Raw genomic sequence first — 21,931 nt, forward strand, 5'->3', positions numbered from 1 at the left:
TGGGTTAGCCCCGTGGAGGCAGGGAGATAGGCCTTTGTACCCAGCACCAACCAGTCTTTGGCTGGAGGACTGCCCAGGGAGAGGGAGTGGCCTTGGGTGAGACAGCTCCCATCAGGGGAGGGCAGTGCCTAGGAAGGAACTCAGCTGCTAGCGATCCACAGCAACACTCCCAGCAGCTGCAGAGGGAGTGTCTGGTCCTGAAGGACAGATCCTGGTGGCATACGACAGTGTCCACTATACAATCCAACCCAGGTGACCATTGCTGAGGGGGCAAGGCCATCCTAGCCCACCCACCTTCCTTCTGTTCTGCCGCATCACAGCTCTAGAGCCAGACTGCTGGATTCCAAAACCAGTTCCACGCTTCCTGACCATGTGATTGTGGCCAGCACTGCCATCCCTTGGCTCCCCAGTCTGCTTATCTGTGAAATGGGCTGATGATGGTCAACCTTCCTCATAAGGTTTCTGTGTGCATTCGTGTCAGGCACTGGATACCACAGCTACCTCGGAAGCAGTGGCTTTTATTAGAGGTGGGCATGGATCCTGCCCTTGTGCCACTTCCTATGTGTATGCTGAGAGGTTCAGGCATACACATAGGAAGAAATGACACTGAGAAGTTGGGGCTTGAGGCCAGCATTGAGCCCTAGGCTGAGAAACTGTCCTCACTCTGATCCTGACACCAACACCAACATTGCCTGCAGAGCCTTGAACAATAGCACAATCCTACATAATCACAGCGGTGATTACGAGTGCCTCCTTCCCTGGAACTCCACCTTCAGTCATTTAACCCAGATGCTGCACCACCAGGCGTGTTCCATTGAGCCCATGTCATGAGGAGACAAAGCTGGGACTCAAGGAGGGACTCACCCACTGTGTCCGCCAGAGTCTGGGAGATGGCGTAATCAGGGGTAACAGAGGAACGTTTAGGTAAAGGATGACTACAGGGATGTGGGCAGGATTTAGGGAATCCTGAAAAGGCCTTAGGGCTGGCAACCGTGGGGAGCTCTGACTGCCCTGGAGGGCAGTGTTAGTGGAGAAAGTGTGGCTTGGGGAAAGGGGCCTCCTGGCAGGTGCTGTGGTTCTAAGTAGACAGTCACAGCCGCCATGTGGTCCACGGACAGGGAGTCCGGGATGTAAAAGTCCAGCTTGTATTTTCTCCTGCCCTCCAGTCCCTGTGGGATCCCCCACTGTGAAGTTGGAGGGCAAGGAGGGACACAGCTCAGCCTTCTGGGGCAGAGCAGGGGTGAGCAGCAGCCAGGGACACCTTCCACCACACACAGAGGATGATGGACCCGTGTTTCACTTGGTTGGTGCAGGGCGGTGCTTGGAGACAAGAAACATGAACAGATGCGGCATGGGGCACAGGAGAGGAAGCCAGTGGAACTTGGTGACCATCTCCTGCCTCAAGTCTCTGGATCTGACATGGCTTTCCGTGACAACTAAGCCATCAGTCCCCCAGCCTGAGAGCGAGGGGCCTCCACACCCAGCGAAGCTCCTACCTGCTTTCTGTGCATCTTTTTGACCAGGGCCCACCTTTACCACGTGATCCAGCTGGCTTGGATCTTTCTGGAGAAGGTTCAGGAACGAGCCTCCTGCTGGGGGGAGGGTGGCTGGGGTCTGAGCATGGGAGACAGCAGTACCAGCAGTGTGGATGGGAGAAGACACTGCGGGGACCAGGAGCACATCATGTGAGGGGAGAACAAACGCAGCCGTTGCAGGGGCTGCTTAAAGATACCCTGGGGTTGCCATGCCAGGCGGCAGCAGCACAGACATGCTTCTGGTGCTGCGAGGGTGTTTACAATGAGACAGGAGTTCTGGGGTGAGTTGACCTGGGTGTGGGAGAAGGCAGGAGAAAGGACGAAGGGCTGGGGCTTCAACAGCAGGGCTCCCAGGAACTCCAAATGACCTCTGGGGGAAATGGTCACTTCCTTGCATCTATGCAGCTGCTGCACTGCACAGAAATGGATTTTCACCCCAGGGACATCTGGGAGAGTGTGGACAACCTCAGCCAACCTGCTTCTCTCCTCCCCCTCCCCTCCTCGTCTCCCTGTGTCCCCATCTTTTCTCTCCGAGATCCCCCTGTGGTGCCTTCATTGGTAGGGAAAACTGAGACTCAGAGAAGGAAAGGGACTTGCCTGCAGACACACAGCAGTGTACAGACAGAAGCAGGACCTCCATCTGACGGCTCCTTCCGCCCCACAGCGCCGTTCTCCCTGCCCTGCCCTTCCAGCCCGGTGCGTGCTCATCCCAGCATCCGCTGCTCAAAATGAGAAAAGTTCCCACAGGCTGGGTGCCAGTTCTGTGAGATACATGGTGCCAGGTCTCAAAAAGCTTTCTCCTATTTAATCCCCACTGTTCCCTTTGAGAGGACTTGTTCCTACTTTACAACGAGGGACAAATCTCTTAGGATGCATTAGGTTGCAAGTAACAGAATGCCTTACTGTTACCAAAAGTGGTATTGATGGTAGGAGTTTGTTTTTTTCCTGCAAAATAAAAATCTGGATGTGGTTTCTTTCAGAGGCTCAATAGTCTTCTCTTGGGCCCCAGCTCTTTTCACCCTTCCATTCTGCCGTTGTCACTTTGTCAGCCTCTTAGGCCTCGCCTAATGGCCACAAGATGGCTGCCTAAGCTCCAGGAATCACACTTTTACATCACAGCATCCAAAGATAGAAAGGGAGAAGTTGCTCTTCCGGGTCTCTGTTTTTTTCAGGCGATGTGCTGTGTTTTCGGCCTCCGTGGTCAGAGGTAGGCCAGCAGCAATGAGGAAATGGAGAGCCAGAGAGTGTGCCATGTTCTCTTGGGCCATTTCTGCCATCACCAGCATGTGGTGGCAGGGGCGGGATTTGAATTGAACTTCTTGGGTGACCTGACTCTGCCACAGTGCCCACCCTTCTGCTTCAGGCTGCCTTTGGCCACATCATGCTTTCCTGAAGACTGGTTCTGATTGCCCCGGTCACCGCTCATAACCTGAGGTATAAGTAGTCCATAACCGACCACTCCCTTCAGAGGAGCCAGGCTGGCCAACCTCAGAGGGGTTCTAGAGGGGAGGAAGCAGCAGATACTCAGCGAACCCAGAGTCTTGAGCTCCAACCCTCGAGGTTCTGGCCTTCCAAAGACCTTTTTAGGCAAACCAGTCCTTGGCTCCCCAGACCTGCGCCATGCCATGTGTGGCTTGAAACCCATCAACTAGGGGCTGGCTATCTGATTTACACAAGGCACCTCCACCACCCAGATGAAAGGATTTCTATTCCAGTTAGGGTTCTTTAAGCTGTAATGGATAGAAACCCAACTAAAGCTTGCTTAAGAGCAAAGGGTATTCATTAGTTCCTGGAACACAGTGGTCTTGGGTTAATGAATTCAGGTCTGGCTTGATCCAGGGTGCAAATGATATTCCCAGGACCCAGCCACATGCACCCCTTCCTTGCCGCCTCTCTATTTCTCAGCTCTGCTTTCCTAGTTGATGCTATTCTCTGCCCCATGTGGTTGTACGATGCCTGTCCACAGCTCTGGCCCCTGCATTCCCTCCTGTTCATATCTGGTGGGAGATAACCAGCAGCTCTTGTCTTCTGTGTGTGCAGAATCCCCAGGACTCACTTCAGTTTGGCCCTGACTGGTCTGAGTCACCCATCCTTAGCAATGACCAGTGGGTTACTTTGGTTTAGGGGCTAGGGAAGGCCTCACGGAGGAGTCACTGTTTGCAAAGCTCCGAGGCCCCACTGGTCTTGCTAGAAAACAAGGCACCAAGATAAAGACGTCAGGTGCTGGGGTCGGGTGGGGCTGGGACAGGCCGCTCTGCGGAGGAGGTGGCACTGTGGAGGGCTGTAGAGGGCTGGGTGGGGCTGGGCCTGCGGAGATGAATGGGGACACATTCCTGGAGTAGGGCAGTGCAGGATCGATCCTGGAGTGCCTAGTGCTTTAGGGTGCCTGCCATGGGTGCTGGGGGCAGGGATGACAGTGAGCAGTGTGTTCAATGCGGGGAAGCCTTTGGTTTTTAAAATTGGATGCCCCTCAGAATGCTCTGGAGGGTGGCGGACACTTCCGGTCATAGGAACACCATGTGGCATGGACCCTATGGGAGCCACAGGTTGCTGTCTGACCTCCCCTCCCAAGAATCCTTCCTTCTTCCAGGAAGTTCACCCCCAGGTCCCCTGGGCAGCCCGAGTGTCTGGGACAGGACCAGAAGTGCCAAATTTGATAGTATCTATTTGGCATTATGAATCAAGGAATTTTCTGGAGCCAAGTTTCTCCCCAGTCCCCTCCCAGGCCTGAGAACCCCACCCTGAGTAATTCCGGGCTCTGGGCAGCACCTGGTACATTGTTGGCACTTCCTGGGGGACCTGTCAAAAAGAGATTGATTTTTCTCCCTCCAGTGGTGCAGAAAATCCTTCCTGCTGTTCCAGACAGGTTTGGGGCATGGCTGGGAGGCAGAGAAGGCTCTGATTTGCAGCCCCACCCAACCTGGTGCAGGAGTCCCCTTTACAGACCTCAGCTGCTGCTTACACACATTCCAGGACAGGGAGCTCACTACCTCACCGGCAATCCTCTTGAGCCCTGGTGAGACTTGTTGGGGAGGTTGGCCTCTCACTGAGCAGGAATCTACTGCTCTGTGACTCCCGCCATCAACTGGGGTCCCAGCTCTGCCCTCTGGATACACAGTCCTTCCTGCTCACTCTGTCCTGGGTCAGGCCTGCAGACCCTGTGGAGTAGTGACTAGGGATCCCAGAAACTACTTTCTCCAGGCTGAGCAGCTCCAGCTCATTCACTGTGGGTCCTCCAGCCCTCTCCTCTAGACATGCTCTGTTTCTTTCCATCTGCTGAGGCATAGTCCAGTTCTGAAAACTGTATACCAAGACCATCCCCTCCTTTATGGTGGGCATTAGGCCTTAGTTAATATGGCCCCCGAAATGTTGGCTTTTCAGTAGCCTCTTAGCTTATATTGAACTTGTGGTCAATTTCAATCTTTCTCAGTCTCTCCCATACTGTGATTTTGCAATCAATTTTTTAGATATCAAAAATTGTAGATGTTCAGCCTTCTGGCTGGTTTCAGCCACTTGTTTTATTCTGTGGAAGGGACTGAAGTCTGCCTGGCACTTCACTCACATTATCCTCTGTAGATGCCCGAGCTAACTGGAGTCAGATTTCAGTAGCACCAAAAGACCCTTCTACTCCCCAGATGCCCCTCTTTCTGGCCACTCACCGTGCCTGAAATGTCCTCATTATGTGCTCAACATGTGCTCTTCCTTAAGCCTGCTCCCTCTTCCAGTTCTCTGTCTCTGTTTCCCAATCTGAAATGCCTTTTCCCCCTCTCCCTGAGTTTGGCCAATTCTAATTTATCCCTCCTGTTATCTGACTTCAGCTCAGCCCTGGCCTTCTTGGGGGACTTCCTTGAGATGCACACAGGAGCAGCTCCCACGGGTTCAAGTTTCCTTCTCTGTTGCTTTCACTCCTTCATAGCACTTACCAGTGTATGATTAGACTCGGGGGAATTATTAATTCCACAGCTACTTCTGGTTTGGAATCACAAGCTCAGAGGTGGCAAGGATTGCAAACTCAGGGAAGGTGGGGACCAGAAGCTCAGAGAAAACCGGAGCAGAACCTGCTTGTGTCATAGTCTTCCTGGAAACTCCCCAGCAGGGGTGACGCCAAATAGCACAGAGTAGGTCCTCATTGTAAAACAGGTGCATGAGTGAATGCATACATGGACAGACACGCCCTAGGTCTCGTTCCCCTTGCAAACATGAGGCAGCACCGTTTGCATGCGAGGCTCTTCATCAAAGGCTGGGGATTTCAAGGTGAATGACCTGGCCTGGGGCCTGAGGAGTGTGGCCAGTGAGGTTCTCTGGAAGCGGAGGCTGAGATGGAGTTTCAGGTCCCAGCTATTTATTGGGAATCTGCATAAAGGGGAAGAGGAGGAGCAGGGTTGCGCAGATGGAGGACTCACACTTGGATGCTGGCCCAGCAAAGCCTTGATGGGGAGTGCTGGACTTGGTCCTGCCCATTACGTTGGACTGCCTCCGGCTAAAATGGCCAGACCTTTATACCCCTGCCTCTCTTGGTCCCCAGATGCAGGGCCCACACCCTGAAGGATCTGACAGCTGGAGGCTGTGCGCTAATCACACTCCCAGGCCAGCGGTGTGTTGGAGCCCACTCCCGTGGGCTGGAAGACCCACTACTAAATATTCAGGAATTTGTCAGTTGTTAAACTGTTGGTAGCTTAAAGTCAGCCGTGGTGGGAACATTTAATTTATTCCTCAGAAATTGGGAAACACCACATAACAGGGCTTTTTATTGTTGTTTTTTTTTCTTTTGAGAGCCAGTTTGAGCAACATACCACTACTTGTAGCTATGAAGCAAGTCCTCCCTTGGAGGGCAATTGCCTGGGGAATGCTGACATATAGGCAGATCATCACAGTGCTAAGGAGACAAGGACTCTAACAGTACAGGCCAGCCATGGAAACCATGAGGGAGGTACTGTCTATCCTGACAATCAGGGAAGGCTTTGTGAGGAGGTGACTTTTTTCCTGACATGGCAGAATAATCAAACACTACAAAAGATAATCCCATGAAAAGTAAGACTCCCGTTTGTCCACCTGGTCCCCTGGCACTGGTGTCCTCCACAGAGACAGCTGCTCTTACCAATTCCCCTCATATAATTCCAGAAATACCCTGTGCTCTTACAAGCATAAGTGTATGAGTCTTGTTTCTCATACAAACAAGCTCCCGTGCTGCAAGCCCTTCTGTACCTTGCTTTGCTCTCTTCACCATGGACCTTGCAGTGTCCTTGGTTAGTGAGTAAGAGCCATCTCATTCTCTTTAGCAGCTATAGGGATATCCAGCTCATAGGTGTGCCGTAATTTACATAACCAGTCCCCATTGGTGGATCTTCAGATTCTTTTGGCCTTTGGATATTTCAGATAAGGTCTCTGTGAGGCTCTTTGACATTTTGCACAAGCACAAGCCTGCCCTCAGGGTACATATTCAGTAGTGGAATCACTGGGCCATCGTCTGTAATGGTGATAAAGATTGGCCTTCCAGATAAGGAACAGCAGGTGCAGGGCCGAGAGGCATGGAAGGGGTGAGGTTGCTCAAGCGGAGGCAGCTGCTGTGGAGACAGCATGGGCCTGGAGGCCAGGAGGGTGGGGCTCAGCTTGGCCCTGCCACAGAGGAGCCAGGTGTATCCACTGTGGTCATGGCTGGATGCCACAGGCACATTCAGACTGAGAAATTAAGGAGAGTTTAGAAAGAGACCACTGTCCAATGACCGATGGATGCGTGGACAAAATGTGGACAAAAGGCATACCTGTACCATGGAATGTTATTCAGCCATGAAAAGGAAAAGAATTCTAACACATGCTACAACATGCACAGACCCTGAACACTTTATGCTCAGGGAAGGAACCTGGAGACAGAAAATGCCACATACTCTGTGATTCCATTTATAGAATAGATCTGTCTAGAACAGACAGATCTACAAAGACAGCAGGTAGATTAGTGGCTGCCTGAGACTGGGAAAAGGGGAAATGGGGAATGACTGCAATGGGTATGGGATTTCTTTTGGGGGGTGACTAAAATGTTCCAGAATTAGATTGTAATGATAATTGTACAACTCTGAATATACTAAAAACTGCTGAATTGTACACTTTTGATAGGTGAATTGTCTGGTATGTGAATTGTACTGCAGTAAAGCTGTTTTAAAAAAGAAAGAGTTTGCTAACAAAAGAGGACAAAAGTAAAGGAACCCAAAGAGTTGGTGCAGCACCCTGGGGCTGGCTACACTGGGGAGCGGTTACTCCTTAGGCCTGAAGACAGGGGAGGCTGAACTGCTAGAATCCAGGGGCTGTAGAGAGAGGACTTCCCAGCAAGAGCTGTGACCTGTGATAGGGGTGTGCAGACATCCTGAAGGGCCCAGCAGGGAGCAAGCAGGGAAAATAACTCCCAGAACTTTTCTCCTGCCCTCTGATTTCCTGCCAGTGCCCTCCACTGGCCAAACCACCTGGAAGGGCCTACTGAGGACAGACACCAGATTCACAGATTTACTTCCTTATTTATTTTTCACATGTATTGTGAAATCTCAGCATCATAAGATGGCAAAACGGCAAACTCTAGCAGTGTAATGCAGCTGGTCTTTAACTTTGAACCCAATGGTGCAGCCACCAATATAAAATACTGACATTCTGCCAGCTGCTCCAAGCCCCTCGATTGTCCCCCACCTTTGCCATGGCTTTACCTTGAATCCTCTCGACTTCACCTATATCCAGCAATGGAGGGTTGATACCTAGCTAGCCTAGCAGAGCCTGTGGGACCCTGAACATTCAACTGACAATTGTTCAGGCCTGGGGCATACTGCTTGTGGAGTGATTTGAATGCACCCCCTTGGTGAATTACCTTCAAGCGTTTTCTGCACACCTGCTGTATGCCAGTCACTGGGAAGCTGCATGGAGCAGTGTCATCTTAGAGCCTGAGCCTGAAAGCCCTCAGACCTCCTGACACTGAAGCACAGCACCCAGGCTCTTCAAGTGGGGAAGGGAGCTCAGAAGTCTCCTCAGGCAGCTCAGAAGCCTGGCCTCAAGCAGTAGGGTGCAAAGAGTGCAGCTTTGTCCCTCACACACTTCCTCTGCTGTTGTCCCCTGCCTCAGAGAGAGGGCTGGGTGCCTGTCTGGTGGCCAGCCCTGTCCAGGCAGCTGTGATTATGCCTGGCTTAATGTGGACATAATGCAGTCACTGCAGCTCTCAAAATGCAGAGTATGCAGGGCTAGCGGGCTGGATGCCACCTGATCAGGGCCCATTCAATACCACCATGGCATCAGGCCATCAATGGCCTCAGAGGAACAGGGAGGCCACATTCAGGGGTCCAAGAGGGGCAGGAGGAGCAGCGACCCCCCATCCAGGACACAGGAGCCGCTTTCTGCACTAGGGCCATTGCTTAGGGCCTACCATAGTAGTAGCCCCCAGTATCACAGATGTGGAAATACAGGAAAGCCTTGGTATTGCTTTCCCATGAAAACCTTCCAGGGTCTTCCCATTGCCTTTTTAAAGAAAACCACTTTACTGAGGTATAATTCACATGCCATACAGTGTCACCACTTAAAGTAAGCAATTCAGTGGTTTTTAATATATATTCGCAGATATGTGCAACCATCAGCACAATCAATTTTACATTATTTTCGTCACCTCATAAAGAAATCTGTACCCATTAGCTGCCACTCCCCATTTCCCTTCTTCTCTGCAACCACTAATCTCCCATGTGTCATTATGGATCTGCCTATTCTAGGCATTGCATGTAAATGGAATTACATGATATGTGGCCTTTTGCATCTGGCTACTTTCACTTAGCATATAATGTTTTCAAGGCTCGTCCACATTGTAGCATGTGTCAGTACTTCATTCCTTTTTATGGCTGAATAACATTCCATTGTATACCTCCTTTTGCTTATCTGTTAATAGTTAAGGGAGTTATTTCTCTCACTTTTTAGCTGTTATGAATAATACTGCTATGAGCAATCATGTACTCATTTTATTGTGGACATGCTTTCATTTCTCTTGGGCATACACCTAGGGGTGGAATTGTTGAGTCACACATTCTGTGTCTAACATTCTGAGGAGCTGCCAGACTGTTTTCCAGAGTGGCTGCCTCATTTCAGATGCCCACCAGCAGTGCAGGAGGGTTCTGATGGCTCCACACGCTCGCCGATACTTGTTATTGTCTTAGCCTCCTAGTGAGTGTAAAGGAGCATGTCGTTGTGGTTTTGATTTGCCTTTTCTTGGGGACCAGTGCTACTAAACATCTTCTTATGTGCTTGTTGGCCATTGATTGTATCCATTGCATTTTTATAAATTGAGATATTGCTTATGTGGAAAAGGTACACAGAGCATCCCTGCTCACTTAAAAGAATAGTTACAAAGCATGATCCATGTAACCATAACCCATATCAAGGAACAAAATATTGCCAGGACCCCCAGAAGACCACTGGGTGCCCCTGGCCAACCACAGCCCCTCCCCGCCCTGGGAATAACCTTGTCTTGATATTGGTGGGTGGGCTCCTAAACAATACAATCCACTTTTGTCTGCCTTTGACCTTGATCCAAATGAAATCACTCTGTGGAAATCATTTCTGGCTTGCTTCTATCCCTCCACACTGTGTTTCTGAGTTAGTCCCTGTCAGTGTGGCTTGCTAGAGCTGTTCATTGTCATTGCCTTATTGTGTTCCATTGAAATGCACATGCTGTGGTTTATCCACTCACTGTGGATGGTCATCTGGATGGTGCCCAGGTCAGAGCGATTATGAACATTGCTGTGTGGACATTCTTGAACCTGTTTCCTTTGCACACACAGTGATTCTCTAGGGTATGTGTCTTGGAAATTGAAGGTCTGTGTCATAGGCATGTGTATCCTCAGCCTTACTAGATACTGGGAAACAGGTTTCTAACATACATGTACCACCTTTGCATGCCTCCAGCAGTGCCTGAGTGCTCCAGGTGCTCCATATGCTCACCAACACTCAGTATTGTCAGAATCCATTTTGAGCATCCCTCAGGTATTTCTATGTCAAAACCTCCAACTCAACTGGGCCTAAGTGCATCAGAAACACCTGCCTAACTCTGCCCCCAATTGTGTCATCATACCTCCAAGCCTTTGCTCTTTCTCCTACTTCTTAAGCCAAGGCAGAAAGGCAGGCTGGAGACCTAGGAACTATCCCCTCACTGACAATCAAAAGGGATATCTGTGTTGTTTTGGGGACACAGATTTGTGGGACGTAGCCTGCATTTGAACGGGTTGCTCATCCAGCATGGGCTGTGTGTGTGGGGGTCCTGGGAGAGTGCTGCCTACAGGAGGTACTCTGTGATGCCAGGTGTTCTAGAACCAGAGCCTTCAACCAGCCAGTCCTGTTCCTGAACACTCTGGATGGAGGGATCACTGGCTTATTTGATTGCAGATACTGAGGTTGAAATGTGATAGCACTCCCTCCCTGGTGGTTCTATTGACCAAACACTGGTCACCTCTCCTGGAAGCAGAGCTCTTAGGGCCAGGAAGACCCTGAACATGAACCCAATCCTCAGAGACAGGGACTTAATCTTGTCACCTGGGTATCCCCAGCATCCTGAACAGGCTCAGGGCCAGAGGCAAGACTAGTGAGTGTTTTTTGCATGTCTGATTCCGTTCCAGCACCCTAATTTTCTCAGAAAAGATGGAATTGTCTTCACTATATGTTAGAGTTAAGGAAACTGAGGCCCGGAGAAGAAGCGTCACATGGGAACTAAGTGGCCAGCGGACACTCGGTTCACCCCTCAGCTCCAAGCCCCTTGCCTCAGAATGTCTCACAGACCAGCTCTGAGACTTAGTTGAACCTCAAGGTTTTTTTTCTGTAAAAAGTAGTCAATCATACTAGCTTCACAGAATTAGTAAGATGCCATACATAAAAGCATGGGCCCAGTGTGTGTGCAGGGGGTTAATAAATGTCCACCCACTTACCCCTTCCTCCATTCATTCTTTCATGACATAACAGGCAAAAGCAATTTGACAATCTGAATGAAGGATAATAAAAATGCTCACACACGGTGACCCAGCAACTGTGCCCACCGGGAAATCTCCATCTCCATGCCTGGTACACAGCAGGAGCTCAATTCGTGTCTTAGGATGGAGGAGGAAGGAAGAGAAGCTTTAGTCCCAAGATATTTCTTTATAGTTGAAAAAGGAAGAAAGGGGTGGAGGGAGGAAGGAAGGAAGAAAAGTGAGAGAAAGAAATAAAAACAATTTTTTAAAGTACCCTGAAAATCACCTGAATATGCTGTACTCTGGGTGCTGGGTAAAATGTTACCTTCTCTTGTTGCTGGGCTATTCTAAAACAAAGGTAAGCAAAATATGGCTCATGGCCCAACTCTAGTCCACTGTCTTTGTAGGTGAATAAAGTTTAAATGAAAAGCATCCGCTATTCAATTCTTGAACTTCATATAAATGGAATCATAAAGTATATCCTCTTTGGTGTCCAACTTCTTTCACTCAACATTACCTGGTTTTTTTGTTTTTGTTTTTGTTTTTTTAGACGGAGTCTCGCTCTGTCGCCCAGGCTGGAGTGCAGTGGTGTGATCTCGACTCACTGCAAGCTTCGCCTCCCAGGTTCACACCATTCTCCTGCCTCAGCCTCCTGAGTAACTGGGACTACAGGCTCCCGCCACCATGCTTGGCTAATTTTTTGTATTTTTTTTTTTTTTAGTAGAGACAAGGTTTCACTGTGTTAGCCAGGATGGTCTCAATCCCCTGACCTCATGATCCACCTGCCTCGGCCTCCCAAAGTGCTGGGATTACAGGCGTGAGCCACCGCGCCCGGCCAACATTACCTCTTAAAGATCCACTCTTTTGCATGTGTGAACAATTCATTCTTTCTCCTTGCTATGTAGTATTTCATTGTATGGGTATAATTAGGCACTATCGTTATCCCTATTCTACACATGGGGAAACTACTGCACAGAGGGCTGAAGTGGCTTGCACAGCACAAAGGCTGGAGTGAGAGGGTCTGGAATCCAGGTCTGAGTTTCCTACACCAGAAAGAAAAAACTAAAACCAGACCCAGATAGGTGGGGCAGGGGTAGGGGGAGCTGGGGGCTGCATTTGGCCTTGGCGTGCAGTGACCTGTGCTGTGCTCTTCCCCGCCCTCCCCTGTAGATCCTGGAGGAGAACATGAAGCTGGAATGTAAGTGCCACGGCGTGTCAGGCTCGTGCACCACCAAGACGTGCTGGACCACACTGCCACAGTTTCGGGAGCTGGGCTACGTGCTCAAGGACAAGTACAACGAGGCCGTTCACGTGGAGCCTGTGCGTGCCAGCCGCAACAAGAGGCCCACCTTCCTGAAGATCAAGAAGCCACTGTCATACCGCAAGCCCATGGACACGGACCTGGTGTACATCGAGAAGTCGCCCAACTACTGCGAGGAGGACCCGGTGACCGGCAGTGTGGGCACCCAGGGCCGTGCCTGCAACAAGACGGCCCCCCAGGCCAGCGGCTGTGACCTCATGTGCTGTGGGCGTGGCTACAACACCCACCAGTACGCCCGCGTGTGGCAGTGCAACTGTAAGTTCCACTGGTGCTGCTATGTCAAGTGCAACACGTGCAGCGAGCGCACGGAGATGTACACGTGCAAGTGAGCCCTGTGTGCACACCACCCTCCCACTGCAAGTCAGATTGCTGGGAGGACCGGACCGTTTCCAAGCTGCGGGCTCCCTGGCAGGTCACTGCCTGGATCTTCACAGGGAACCGCAGGAATGCTGAGCTTGTCTTTTCTGCTGAGGAGGGTACTTTTCCTGGGTTTCCTGCAGGCATCTGTGGGGGAAAAAAAAAATCTCTCAGAACCCTCAACTATTCTGTTCCACACCCAATGCTGCTCCACCCTCCCCCAGACACAGCCCAGATCCCTCCGCGGCTGGAGCGAAGCCTTTTGCAGCAGGAACTCTGGACCCCTGGGCCTCATCATAGCAATATTTAACAATTTATTCTGATAAAATAATATTAATTTATTTAATTAAAAAGAATTGTTCCACCTCGTCGGGATCCGTTTTCTGCAATCAAAGTGAACTGCTTGCTTTCCTAGCGGGATGATTTTGTTGCTAGGACAAGGAGCCATGTAGAAGTGTACATAACTATTCTTAATGCAGATATTTCTACTAGTTGATTTTACAAGTACCCCCCTTGCAGCACTAGATGTTCAAGTACGAGAGTAGATATCCTTTATACATATATAGATATATACACACACACATTTTTACATATATATATATATATATATTTTTTTTTTTTTTTTTTTTTTTCTGTTTGCTGCTACTTATCCAGAAATTTAAGCTGGTCCAGATTTGGAGATGTTTTTTTCAGAGTATGTTTCCCATCCTTTTGCCCTCCCCAGTTCAAACTTCACCATTAGAAAAATCCAGTTTGGAATATATATAGAGAGGAAAAATAATAATAAATTCCCAGCAGTTTCCATCTTTCAGAAAGTGAGCCACTGGATAAGAGAATATTTTGTAAGAGACTATTTTTATATGAATATTTTATTTATATGGAGTCTGCTGTATCATTCCACAGCCTATGCTTCTTCTTAATTCTGGTACTCTCTTTGGGGTAAGGAGGGGCGATGCCTGGTTGTGGGGTCAGGCCCCACGAGGCCCCTTACACAGCTGGATTCTTGAGTTCTGTTTGCCAAGTGGGCACAAGATGCCCCTGGATGCCTGGGGTTGAGGCGTCATCTCATCCGTGTTAGCTGGGAAAGAAAGCAAATCCCCAGCCTCAGCCTGTTAAGCTCAGGCCTTTCAAGCAGGGCCACTGAGTGGTGGCCTGGAAATAAGTCACTGTGGTGGGTGGTCATTGTGCCCCTCACAGGGACTTCACCATCATTATGCAGCAGAGGCCAGTTCAGGGAGCCCCACACATCACCAAGACACTAGCCATTGCCTGTGTGTCCTGGAAGGTGAGATGCAGTCCTCAGATGAGGGGACCCAGAGCAGGTGGGGTGAGGGGCCGATGAGCAGCCAGGCCCAGCGGAGCTTCCTGGATATCCTGCTCCCAAGGCCAAGCAGCAGGAAGAGGTTCGGGGGAGGCCACTTTGCTCTGGGTCCAGCTACACCCAGAGCCTCAGCCTAGAAAACTGTCCTCCAGCAGGCTGGGGGTGTTCTAATATGTGTCCATTTGCATTTCCGGTATGTGTGTGTACTGTAGCTCCTTAGGGACTTGGGGGTAGTCACGTGACTTTGCATCTTGCAGTGCCTCCGCCATACTCGTGTGTGTATGTGTCTGTGTGTTTCCGTGCTACCCAAGTAGCACCCAAGTAGCTACCCAAGTTTCTCTCCATGTGCCTGGGAGATCAGGTCTCACGCGTGGAGCTGCGTGCCTTTGCATCTGCTGCTCCCCAGGGTCTCTGCTTGCATGTGAGGGCTGGTGGTGTGAGGCAGACAGCAGAGATTGTGTGTGATTGTGTTGAACCACCAAGAGATGGCACCTCTGAACTCTGTACCCACACCCGTGGGTGAAAATCAGAAACCTCTGAGACCACAGCATAGCCCCATGGCCCCACCTGCTGGGAGTCCCTCAGTATCTAGGCTGTGTCTGACTCCTCAATGTCCACACTGAGCCTGGATCACAGCATGGGCAAATAAAAGTGACTGGATGGTTGCATTGTTTCTTCTCTTGGACATTTCTTTTTCCATTTTTCTTTTACTTGGGTGTCTGGAGGAGTGGGCATGTGAAGGGTCCATGGAGTGAATGGATGGAGGGATGGATGAATGTGTGAGTAGGTAGGTGAACGGGTGGATGTGTGGATGGATAAGCAGGTGGGGTGGGTGGATGGATAAATGGATGGATGGGTAGATGGATGGATGAAGGGATAAACAGATGGGTGGATGGATAGATAAGTGAGTGGATGAGTGGACGAATAGATAGGAAAGTGGGTGGGTGGATGAGGTAGGTACACCTATGGATAGGGAGCTGAGGAGTTTCTTGGGAGTCTGCAGGTCACATTTCATCTTTGCTTTGGAAAACCTACCAGATCTGCCATGAGCAGGATGGCTTCCCAACCCTGCAACCCTTCTGCTTCTGGCCTCCTTGGCACCTGGGAATGGGGGAGATTCTGACCAGCTCCCCCACATGAGTGTTCAGTGATAGTCATGTAAACACAATCTCAGAAGAGTCATCCCTGTGTCCTCCCTCACTGTGGGTTCCCAACTCGGGCCTGCCCTCTCTCTGGTGCCCTGCTCAGCTGTGCTCTGAGCCCCAGTTTCTCCACCTGTGAAATCAGAATAATAACACCTACCTCACAGGGCTGTTGTGAGGACCCTCCCAGTAATGACTGTATGGCACTTTGAGTTGCAAAGCAATGGATGAATGCTAAATATTATTATTAATTATTATCACTATTCTCTCTGCAACTACGGGATTCTTCAAACATGGCTTATGGTAATAAATATTTGGTTCTGCGTTGGGCGGAGGTATCCACCAGCCCCTTTGGTCTGTTCCTAAAGTGGCTTTTCAACTAAACTGACATTGCAAAGGCCAAAATCATTAGAGGCTGAACCAAAAACATCAGAAAGCCCAGGACTATGGTGATGAGAGCCCAGACGCTAGGGGTCTTAGCAGGAACCAAGTCTCAGAAAGTAAGCTACTCAACACAAGGGCAATTTTGCCACATGGGAATGTGGGCCTCTTCATAGTCAGATCCTCTGATTTTTCAAGAAAGGACAAACATCCAGGTTTTGAAGTAAAATATCCCACTTTTTCAGTACGTTGACAAACACCATGACGAACACCATGACAAAAACATGACTGTGGGCTGAACTTGGCCTTCATGCCACCAGCGTACAGTCTCTGACTTGGACCCATCTCTTGTTTTAGAACTGGAGAAACTGAGGCCCAGAGAGGGCCAGGGCTTTACTCAAGGCCACACAGCAAATTTGGCAGAAAGAAAACCAAGTTCAGGATGTGTGCCTCCCTGGGATGGCCTTGCACCAACATAGTGCACCAATGGAGGCAGCAAAATATTATGAGGGAAGGGGTTAAGGGGGTAAAGTTCCTACACACACACACACACACACACACACACACACACACGCACGCAGCCTCTGGACTTGAGTTTAAAACTATCTCAGGGCTTCATGAAGCAGGAACTGGGCTTTCCCAAAGGCCCTGAGGAGATGAGCCAGTGCCTGAACCTCTCTGCAGAGAGTGCCCTGCCAACTGGCAAGGGAACCTGTCAGCAAGACCTGGGTCAGAACAGACCTGGGGAGGCTTTTCCCATCCAAGGTCAGAACAGTCCTGGGGAGGCTTTTCCACTCAAGGGCAGGACATTCCTGAGGAGGCTTTTCCTACCCAAGGTCAGAACAGTCCTGGGGAGGCTTTTCCACTCAAGGGCAGGACATTCCTGAGGACGCTTTTCCTACCCAAGGTCAGGACAGTCCTGGGGAGTCCTTTCCACCTGAGGTCAGGACAGTTCTGGGGAGGCTTCACTACCCAAGGGCAGGACAGTCCTGAGGAGGCTTTTCCCACCCAAGGTCAGGACAGTACTGGGGAGGCTTTTCCCACCTGAGGTCAGGACAGTCCTGGGGAGGCTTTTCCCACCTGAGGTGGGGCTGTCCCCTGCACACTTCAAGGCAAGTCTAAGACTTGTTTCCTGAGACCCTAGGAAGCCTCTTGCTCCTGCTTCACAGACGACAACCAGTCTCAGGGAAGAGAAATTACCTCTTCAAGGCCCTACCACCCAGACTCAAGGGAAGGAAGGCTATAGTTTGGGCTGTCCCACATCATCTGAGCCATCACCACCTGAACCTTCTACCACTTCAAATAGAGGCTTGAGGAAGATAGAGATAAAAGGTTCAGGCTATGGACCACACAGGCTGTCCATGCCAGATGCAGACTGCTATCGTCAACTTCCTCCCCATCACCAGGCACATTCAACAGGCTACCAAGCTCTGGCAGTTTCTCCCTGGGGCATCTTATGAGTTTTCTCACTGCTCGTCACCTTCTTTGGCCACCATTGTCTCTTTCAGGTGAGAATCTGAAAGAATGTCAAGGCCTCCTCCAGGTCTCCCTGCTTCCACTCATACCCCATCAGCACTCCACCAGACGAGGTTCTAGCAGTTCTCATGCCCTCTCTTTCATCACCATACCCTATTTGTCTCCAGCACAGAATTACTGTGGTCCCATTTCTCTGTACATCTTGTCCTTTGCTGTCTCCTCTGCCCAGAGCACTCACCTTTCTTTCCCCCACCTGACAAACTCCTTTGAAGACTCCTCTGAAGATTCTGTTCATGCTGCTGCAGGGAGGATGAGACCCAGGGTCACCCACATGCAGCCCTTGCCCACATTCTCTTCCTGGCCTGCTAGAATCTGAACTACACTCCCTGATGGTGCTCCAGAGCCTGCTACATGACCCACCCACGTGAAAATTCACTGATAGGCACAGGACTGGAACCCATGTCCCAGGCTCGATGACCAGGCTCCTTTCCTGCTTGGGGAATTGTGTCAGTGAGCTATGGTTGAATAACAAACTACCCCCAAACTCCCTGCCTCCAAACAATATGGATTGATCTTTGCTCATGAGTCCATGGGTGCACTGGGAACTTCTGGTCTCAACTGGGCTCTCTCACACAGCTATGGTCAGCTGTGGGTCAAGTAGGTGGCGCTGCTGAGCTTAGCAGAATCTTCCACATATTTTAGGGTCAGCTGTCTATAGGCTGCTGTAGGCTGGCTTCTGCTAGGACAACCAGAGCCTCTTCCACATGGTCTCATCCTCCAACAGGCTGGCCCAAGCTGGTTTCCATCAGGGGGAAGGACTCCAAAAGTGGGAGCAGATGCTGCAAGGCTTCTTGAGGCCCCAGCTCAGTACCATCACTACATTCATTCTCCATGTCCCGCTGGCAAAAGCAAGTCCAGGTGTAGGGAAGCAGATGCCACCTCTTACCGGCAGGACCTGCCCAGCTACATAGCAAAGGGTGTGGGGACAGGGAGGGGAATGATTTCCCAGAACTCAACTACGGGACAGAAGCAGAGCTCCTTAGCACTGATGCTGTGGTGGTGACACAGCCACTCTGCTGTGTGGACCCCTCGAGTCTCAGCTGCTCACCCTGCCGGTTGTGCAGTCCTGGAGACAGTCATGGGTCTTGTCTTCTTCTATTCCATCCATCAACAAGTCCCATTGATTCAACCTCAAACTATCCCCAAATCTGAGCTCTCTCTGTCTGCACAGCCAGCAGCCATCTATGGGGCTGAGTCTGGCTGGCTTTTTGCCACTCCCAGCTCCTCTTGTTCTGGGCCATGTGACTGGGTTCTGGATGATGGAGTAGAGGCAATGCACTCAATTTCCTGGCCCATCAACACCCCCAACACTCCTTACCCATGTGGGCCATGGGGTACCAGCTGTGAAGCCACAGAAGGAAGGGCTCTGGGTCCCTGACTGGCCACCTGGAGGAAAGTCAATCTGCTAGTCAGGAAATCTACAGGCAAGAAATACATGGCCGTGGGATCCGGGAATTCATTTGGTACAGCACAGAGCCCCTTTCTATCCAGGATCCAGCCTATCCCTCCTCCTTCTGTTCCTCTAACAAGCCAGCTTCTACCCTGCCTCTGGGCCTGTGCACATGCTGTTCCCTCTGGTCATCACATGGCTGGCTCTTTCTTGTGAATAGGGCTCTTGTCAAATGCCAACACTTCAGGATATACTCACAACCAACCTGGCTCCCAGCAACCCCTCACCTACTATTTTTGTTTCTTTGTAGCTCTTACCACTATCTGAAATGATACTTCTCATTTGTTAGAGGCTTTACAGTATAGCGATGAAGAGCCTGGACCCTGGAGCCAGATGCCCTGGATTCACTCCTGGCTCTATTTACTGGCTGTGTGGTTTGGGACAAGTAACTTAACATCTCTGTGCCTGTTCTTCATCATTAGTAAAATGGGAAGAGTAATGGGATTATCACAGTGATTAAATGAGTTAATATATGTAAGTTGCTAAACATAGTGCCTGGCATGCCATGAGGGTGTGGAAGTGTGAGCTTTGCGTATTAATATGGTCATTAAGTTTCATGAGAGCAGGACTTTGTCTGTCTTTGTGGCTGCTGGGTTCCCAGTGCCAGCACACAGTTGGGGTTAATAAATATTTGTTGAATGAGAAAGAATGAGATCGGAGCCTGTTCCCAGACTCGCCAGGCCCCCTGCCTGGGCCCAGGCTCAGTGGTGGTGGGCTTGGGCGGGCGTCTGAGTGGAGAAGCTGGAGGACAAGCGGAGGGTCTGTCCTGAGGGCTGCCTGCTTGCCCAGGGGCCAGTGGGGGAGTGGACACAGATCAAGTCCCCTCGACGTGGTCACAGGCACATCTGCCCCATTGACAGGGCAGCCACCTGTTGCCACAACAACGCTTCTGGCCCCAGAAGAATGTGCTGGAGACAAAGGGAGAGCTCTGCAGCCACTCCCCAGCTTAGCCCCCGAGATGGCAAGCTGCCCTGACCCGAGAGAGTGTCACACCACGCATGTGCAACGCGCACACACACACACACACAGAGTCACCGAGTAAGAGACCCAGAAGGAGCCACACAGCCCCAGGAGTGAGCAGACGCTCACAAAAGGAGGGACAAAGCTCTGACAGACCCCGTAAGAGGCTTCAGAGACACACACAGGCCACCCCCAGGGGTACAAGTCACATGCACATAATGCACACCCGTCCAGACCAGGCCACAGACCAGGGCTCAGGGAGGCCCTGGGCAAATCTGTCTCACCCAGGGGCCCGTAGCTTGACCTTCATCATTCACCTGCAGTCCCCGCACCTCCCTGGCCGCAGGCCCCAGTGTGTGGATTGAGGGAGCTGAGAGGCAGGCAGGTGAGGGTGTGTTGGGTGCAGGGTGATGGGGTGGACTTGGGGATGTGTAGGCTGGAGAGACACCCAATGCCACCTCCCCTAGGAGGCCATATCAGGTAGAGGTACTTAAGCATGAAGACAGACAACCTCTGAGGCCCAAGACAGCACCCTTCCGAGGCTCCTTCCTGCCTCACGCAGAGCAGCATGCCCCCTGCACAGCCCCCACTCTTGGCCCTTCTACCCTCTGAGCCCGAGCATCCTCACTGTAAAGTGCAGGGAAGTCCCATGCATGCCTCCCCAGTGCTACTGGATCACAGAGCAGCTGTAAATGCACACCATCAATGAACCACGCTGCCACCACTAGAGTCTGCAAGCCTGGACTCAGCCCCAGGCCCAGCAGGTGCCAGGTGGGCATCAGGGGCTGGAGAGGCCCCTGCCTGAAATAGACCTTAGACAGTGATTCTCAAAGTGAGGTCCTAAGATGTCTCTCAGAGGATCAGGAGAGCAAAAGGCCAAAACTATTTTCATAGCAATAGGAAGATATTTGCCTTATCATACTCGTGCTCTCACAGGTGTGCAGTGGAGTTTCCCAGGGCTACACGTGCTGTGATATTGTAGCAGAACGAAGGCAACAGCGGATGTGAGAGTCCAGCTGACTTCTGTTAAGCCAGACAGTGAAGAGATTTGCAAAAATGTAAAACGAGGTCACTTCTCACTTTCATGTTCTGTTATTGGTTTTAAAACATAGAGCTATTTTTCATTAAAAATGTATTATCTATGTAAACAAAATAGGTTCGTTAACATTTTCAAATGAACTAATATATAATTTTTTCACAACTTTAATTTCTACTATTGTAAATATGGATAGATACGACAGACCCACGCACAGGAGCTCAAGGCCCGCTCCAATTTTTCTAAATGTTAAAGGGTCCTGAGATCCAACAGCTTGAGAACTGCTGCCTTAGACACACTGCCAGCAAGTCATTATAGTTCCCCTGCTCATCCAGATTTAGTAAATGATAAAAATAAGGAGCACATCCTCAGGTCTTCACCATGCATCAGGCCCTGTTCTGAGGGTGTCAGAAGAGTTACCACATGGAATCCAGCCCTACAAAGTAGGTGCTGTTAAGATACCGGCACACACATGTGTATAGCAGCACAGTCCACAAGTGCAAAAATATGGAACCAGCCCAAATGCCCAGCAATCACTGAACGGATAAAGAAAATGTAATATACATATATATATATGAGATATAAGTAATATACACACACACACACACACACACACACACACACCATGGAATATTACTCAGCCACAAAAAGGAATGAAATAATGACATTTGCAGCAACCTGGATGGAACTGAAGAAACTCAGGAATGGAAAACAAAACATTGTATGTTCTCATTAATAAGTGGGAGTTAAGCTATGAGGACACAAAGGCATAAGAATGATGGAATCTGGGGGCTCAGGGGAAAAGGTGGGAGTGGGGTGAAGGATAAAAGACTGCACATTGAGTACAGTGTACACTGCTCAGTTGATGGGTGCACCAAAATCTCAGACATCAGCACTAAATAACTTATTCATGTAATCAAACACCATCTGTTCCCCAAA

At 50.3% G+C, this 21,931-nt stretch overlaps 1 protein-coding gene across 2 annotated transcripts in view; it reads left to right on the top strand.

Moving 5' to 3' along the window:
- The window catches only part of WNT7A (Wnt family member 7A), a 57,533-nt gene extending 44,003 nt beyond the window's left edge, over positions 1-13,530 (top strand). For both annotated transcript variants that reach the window (XM_007985304.3, XM_007985305.3), the window contains exon 4: positions 12,659-13,530. In XM_007985304.3, the coding sequence (XP_007983495.1) occupies positions 12,659-13,138 (480 nt within the window). In that variant the 3' untranslated portion in view covers positions 13,139-13,530. The remainder of the gene's footprint in view (positions 1-12,658) is intronic.
- Positions 13,531-21,931: the final 8,401 nt, after the last annotated feature.

The sequence above is a fragment of the Chlorocebus sabaeus genome, chromosome 22, assembly GCF_047675955.1.
Source record: "Chlorocebus sabaeus isolate Y175 chromosome 22, mChlSab1.0.hap1, whole genome shotgun sequence".
Lineage (NCBI taxonomy): Eukaryota > Metazoa > Chordata > Mammalia > Primates > Cercopithecidae > Chlorocebus > Chlorocebus sabaeus.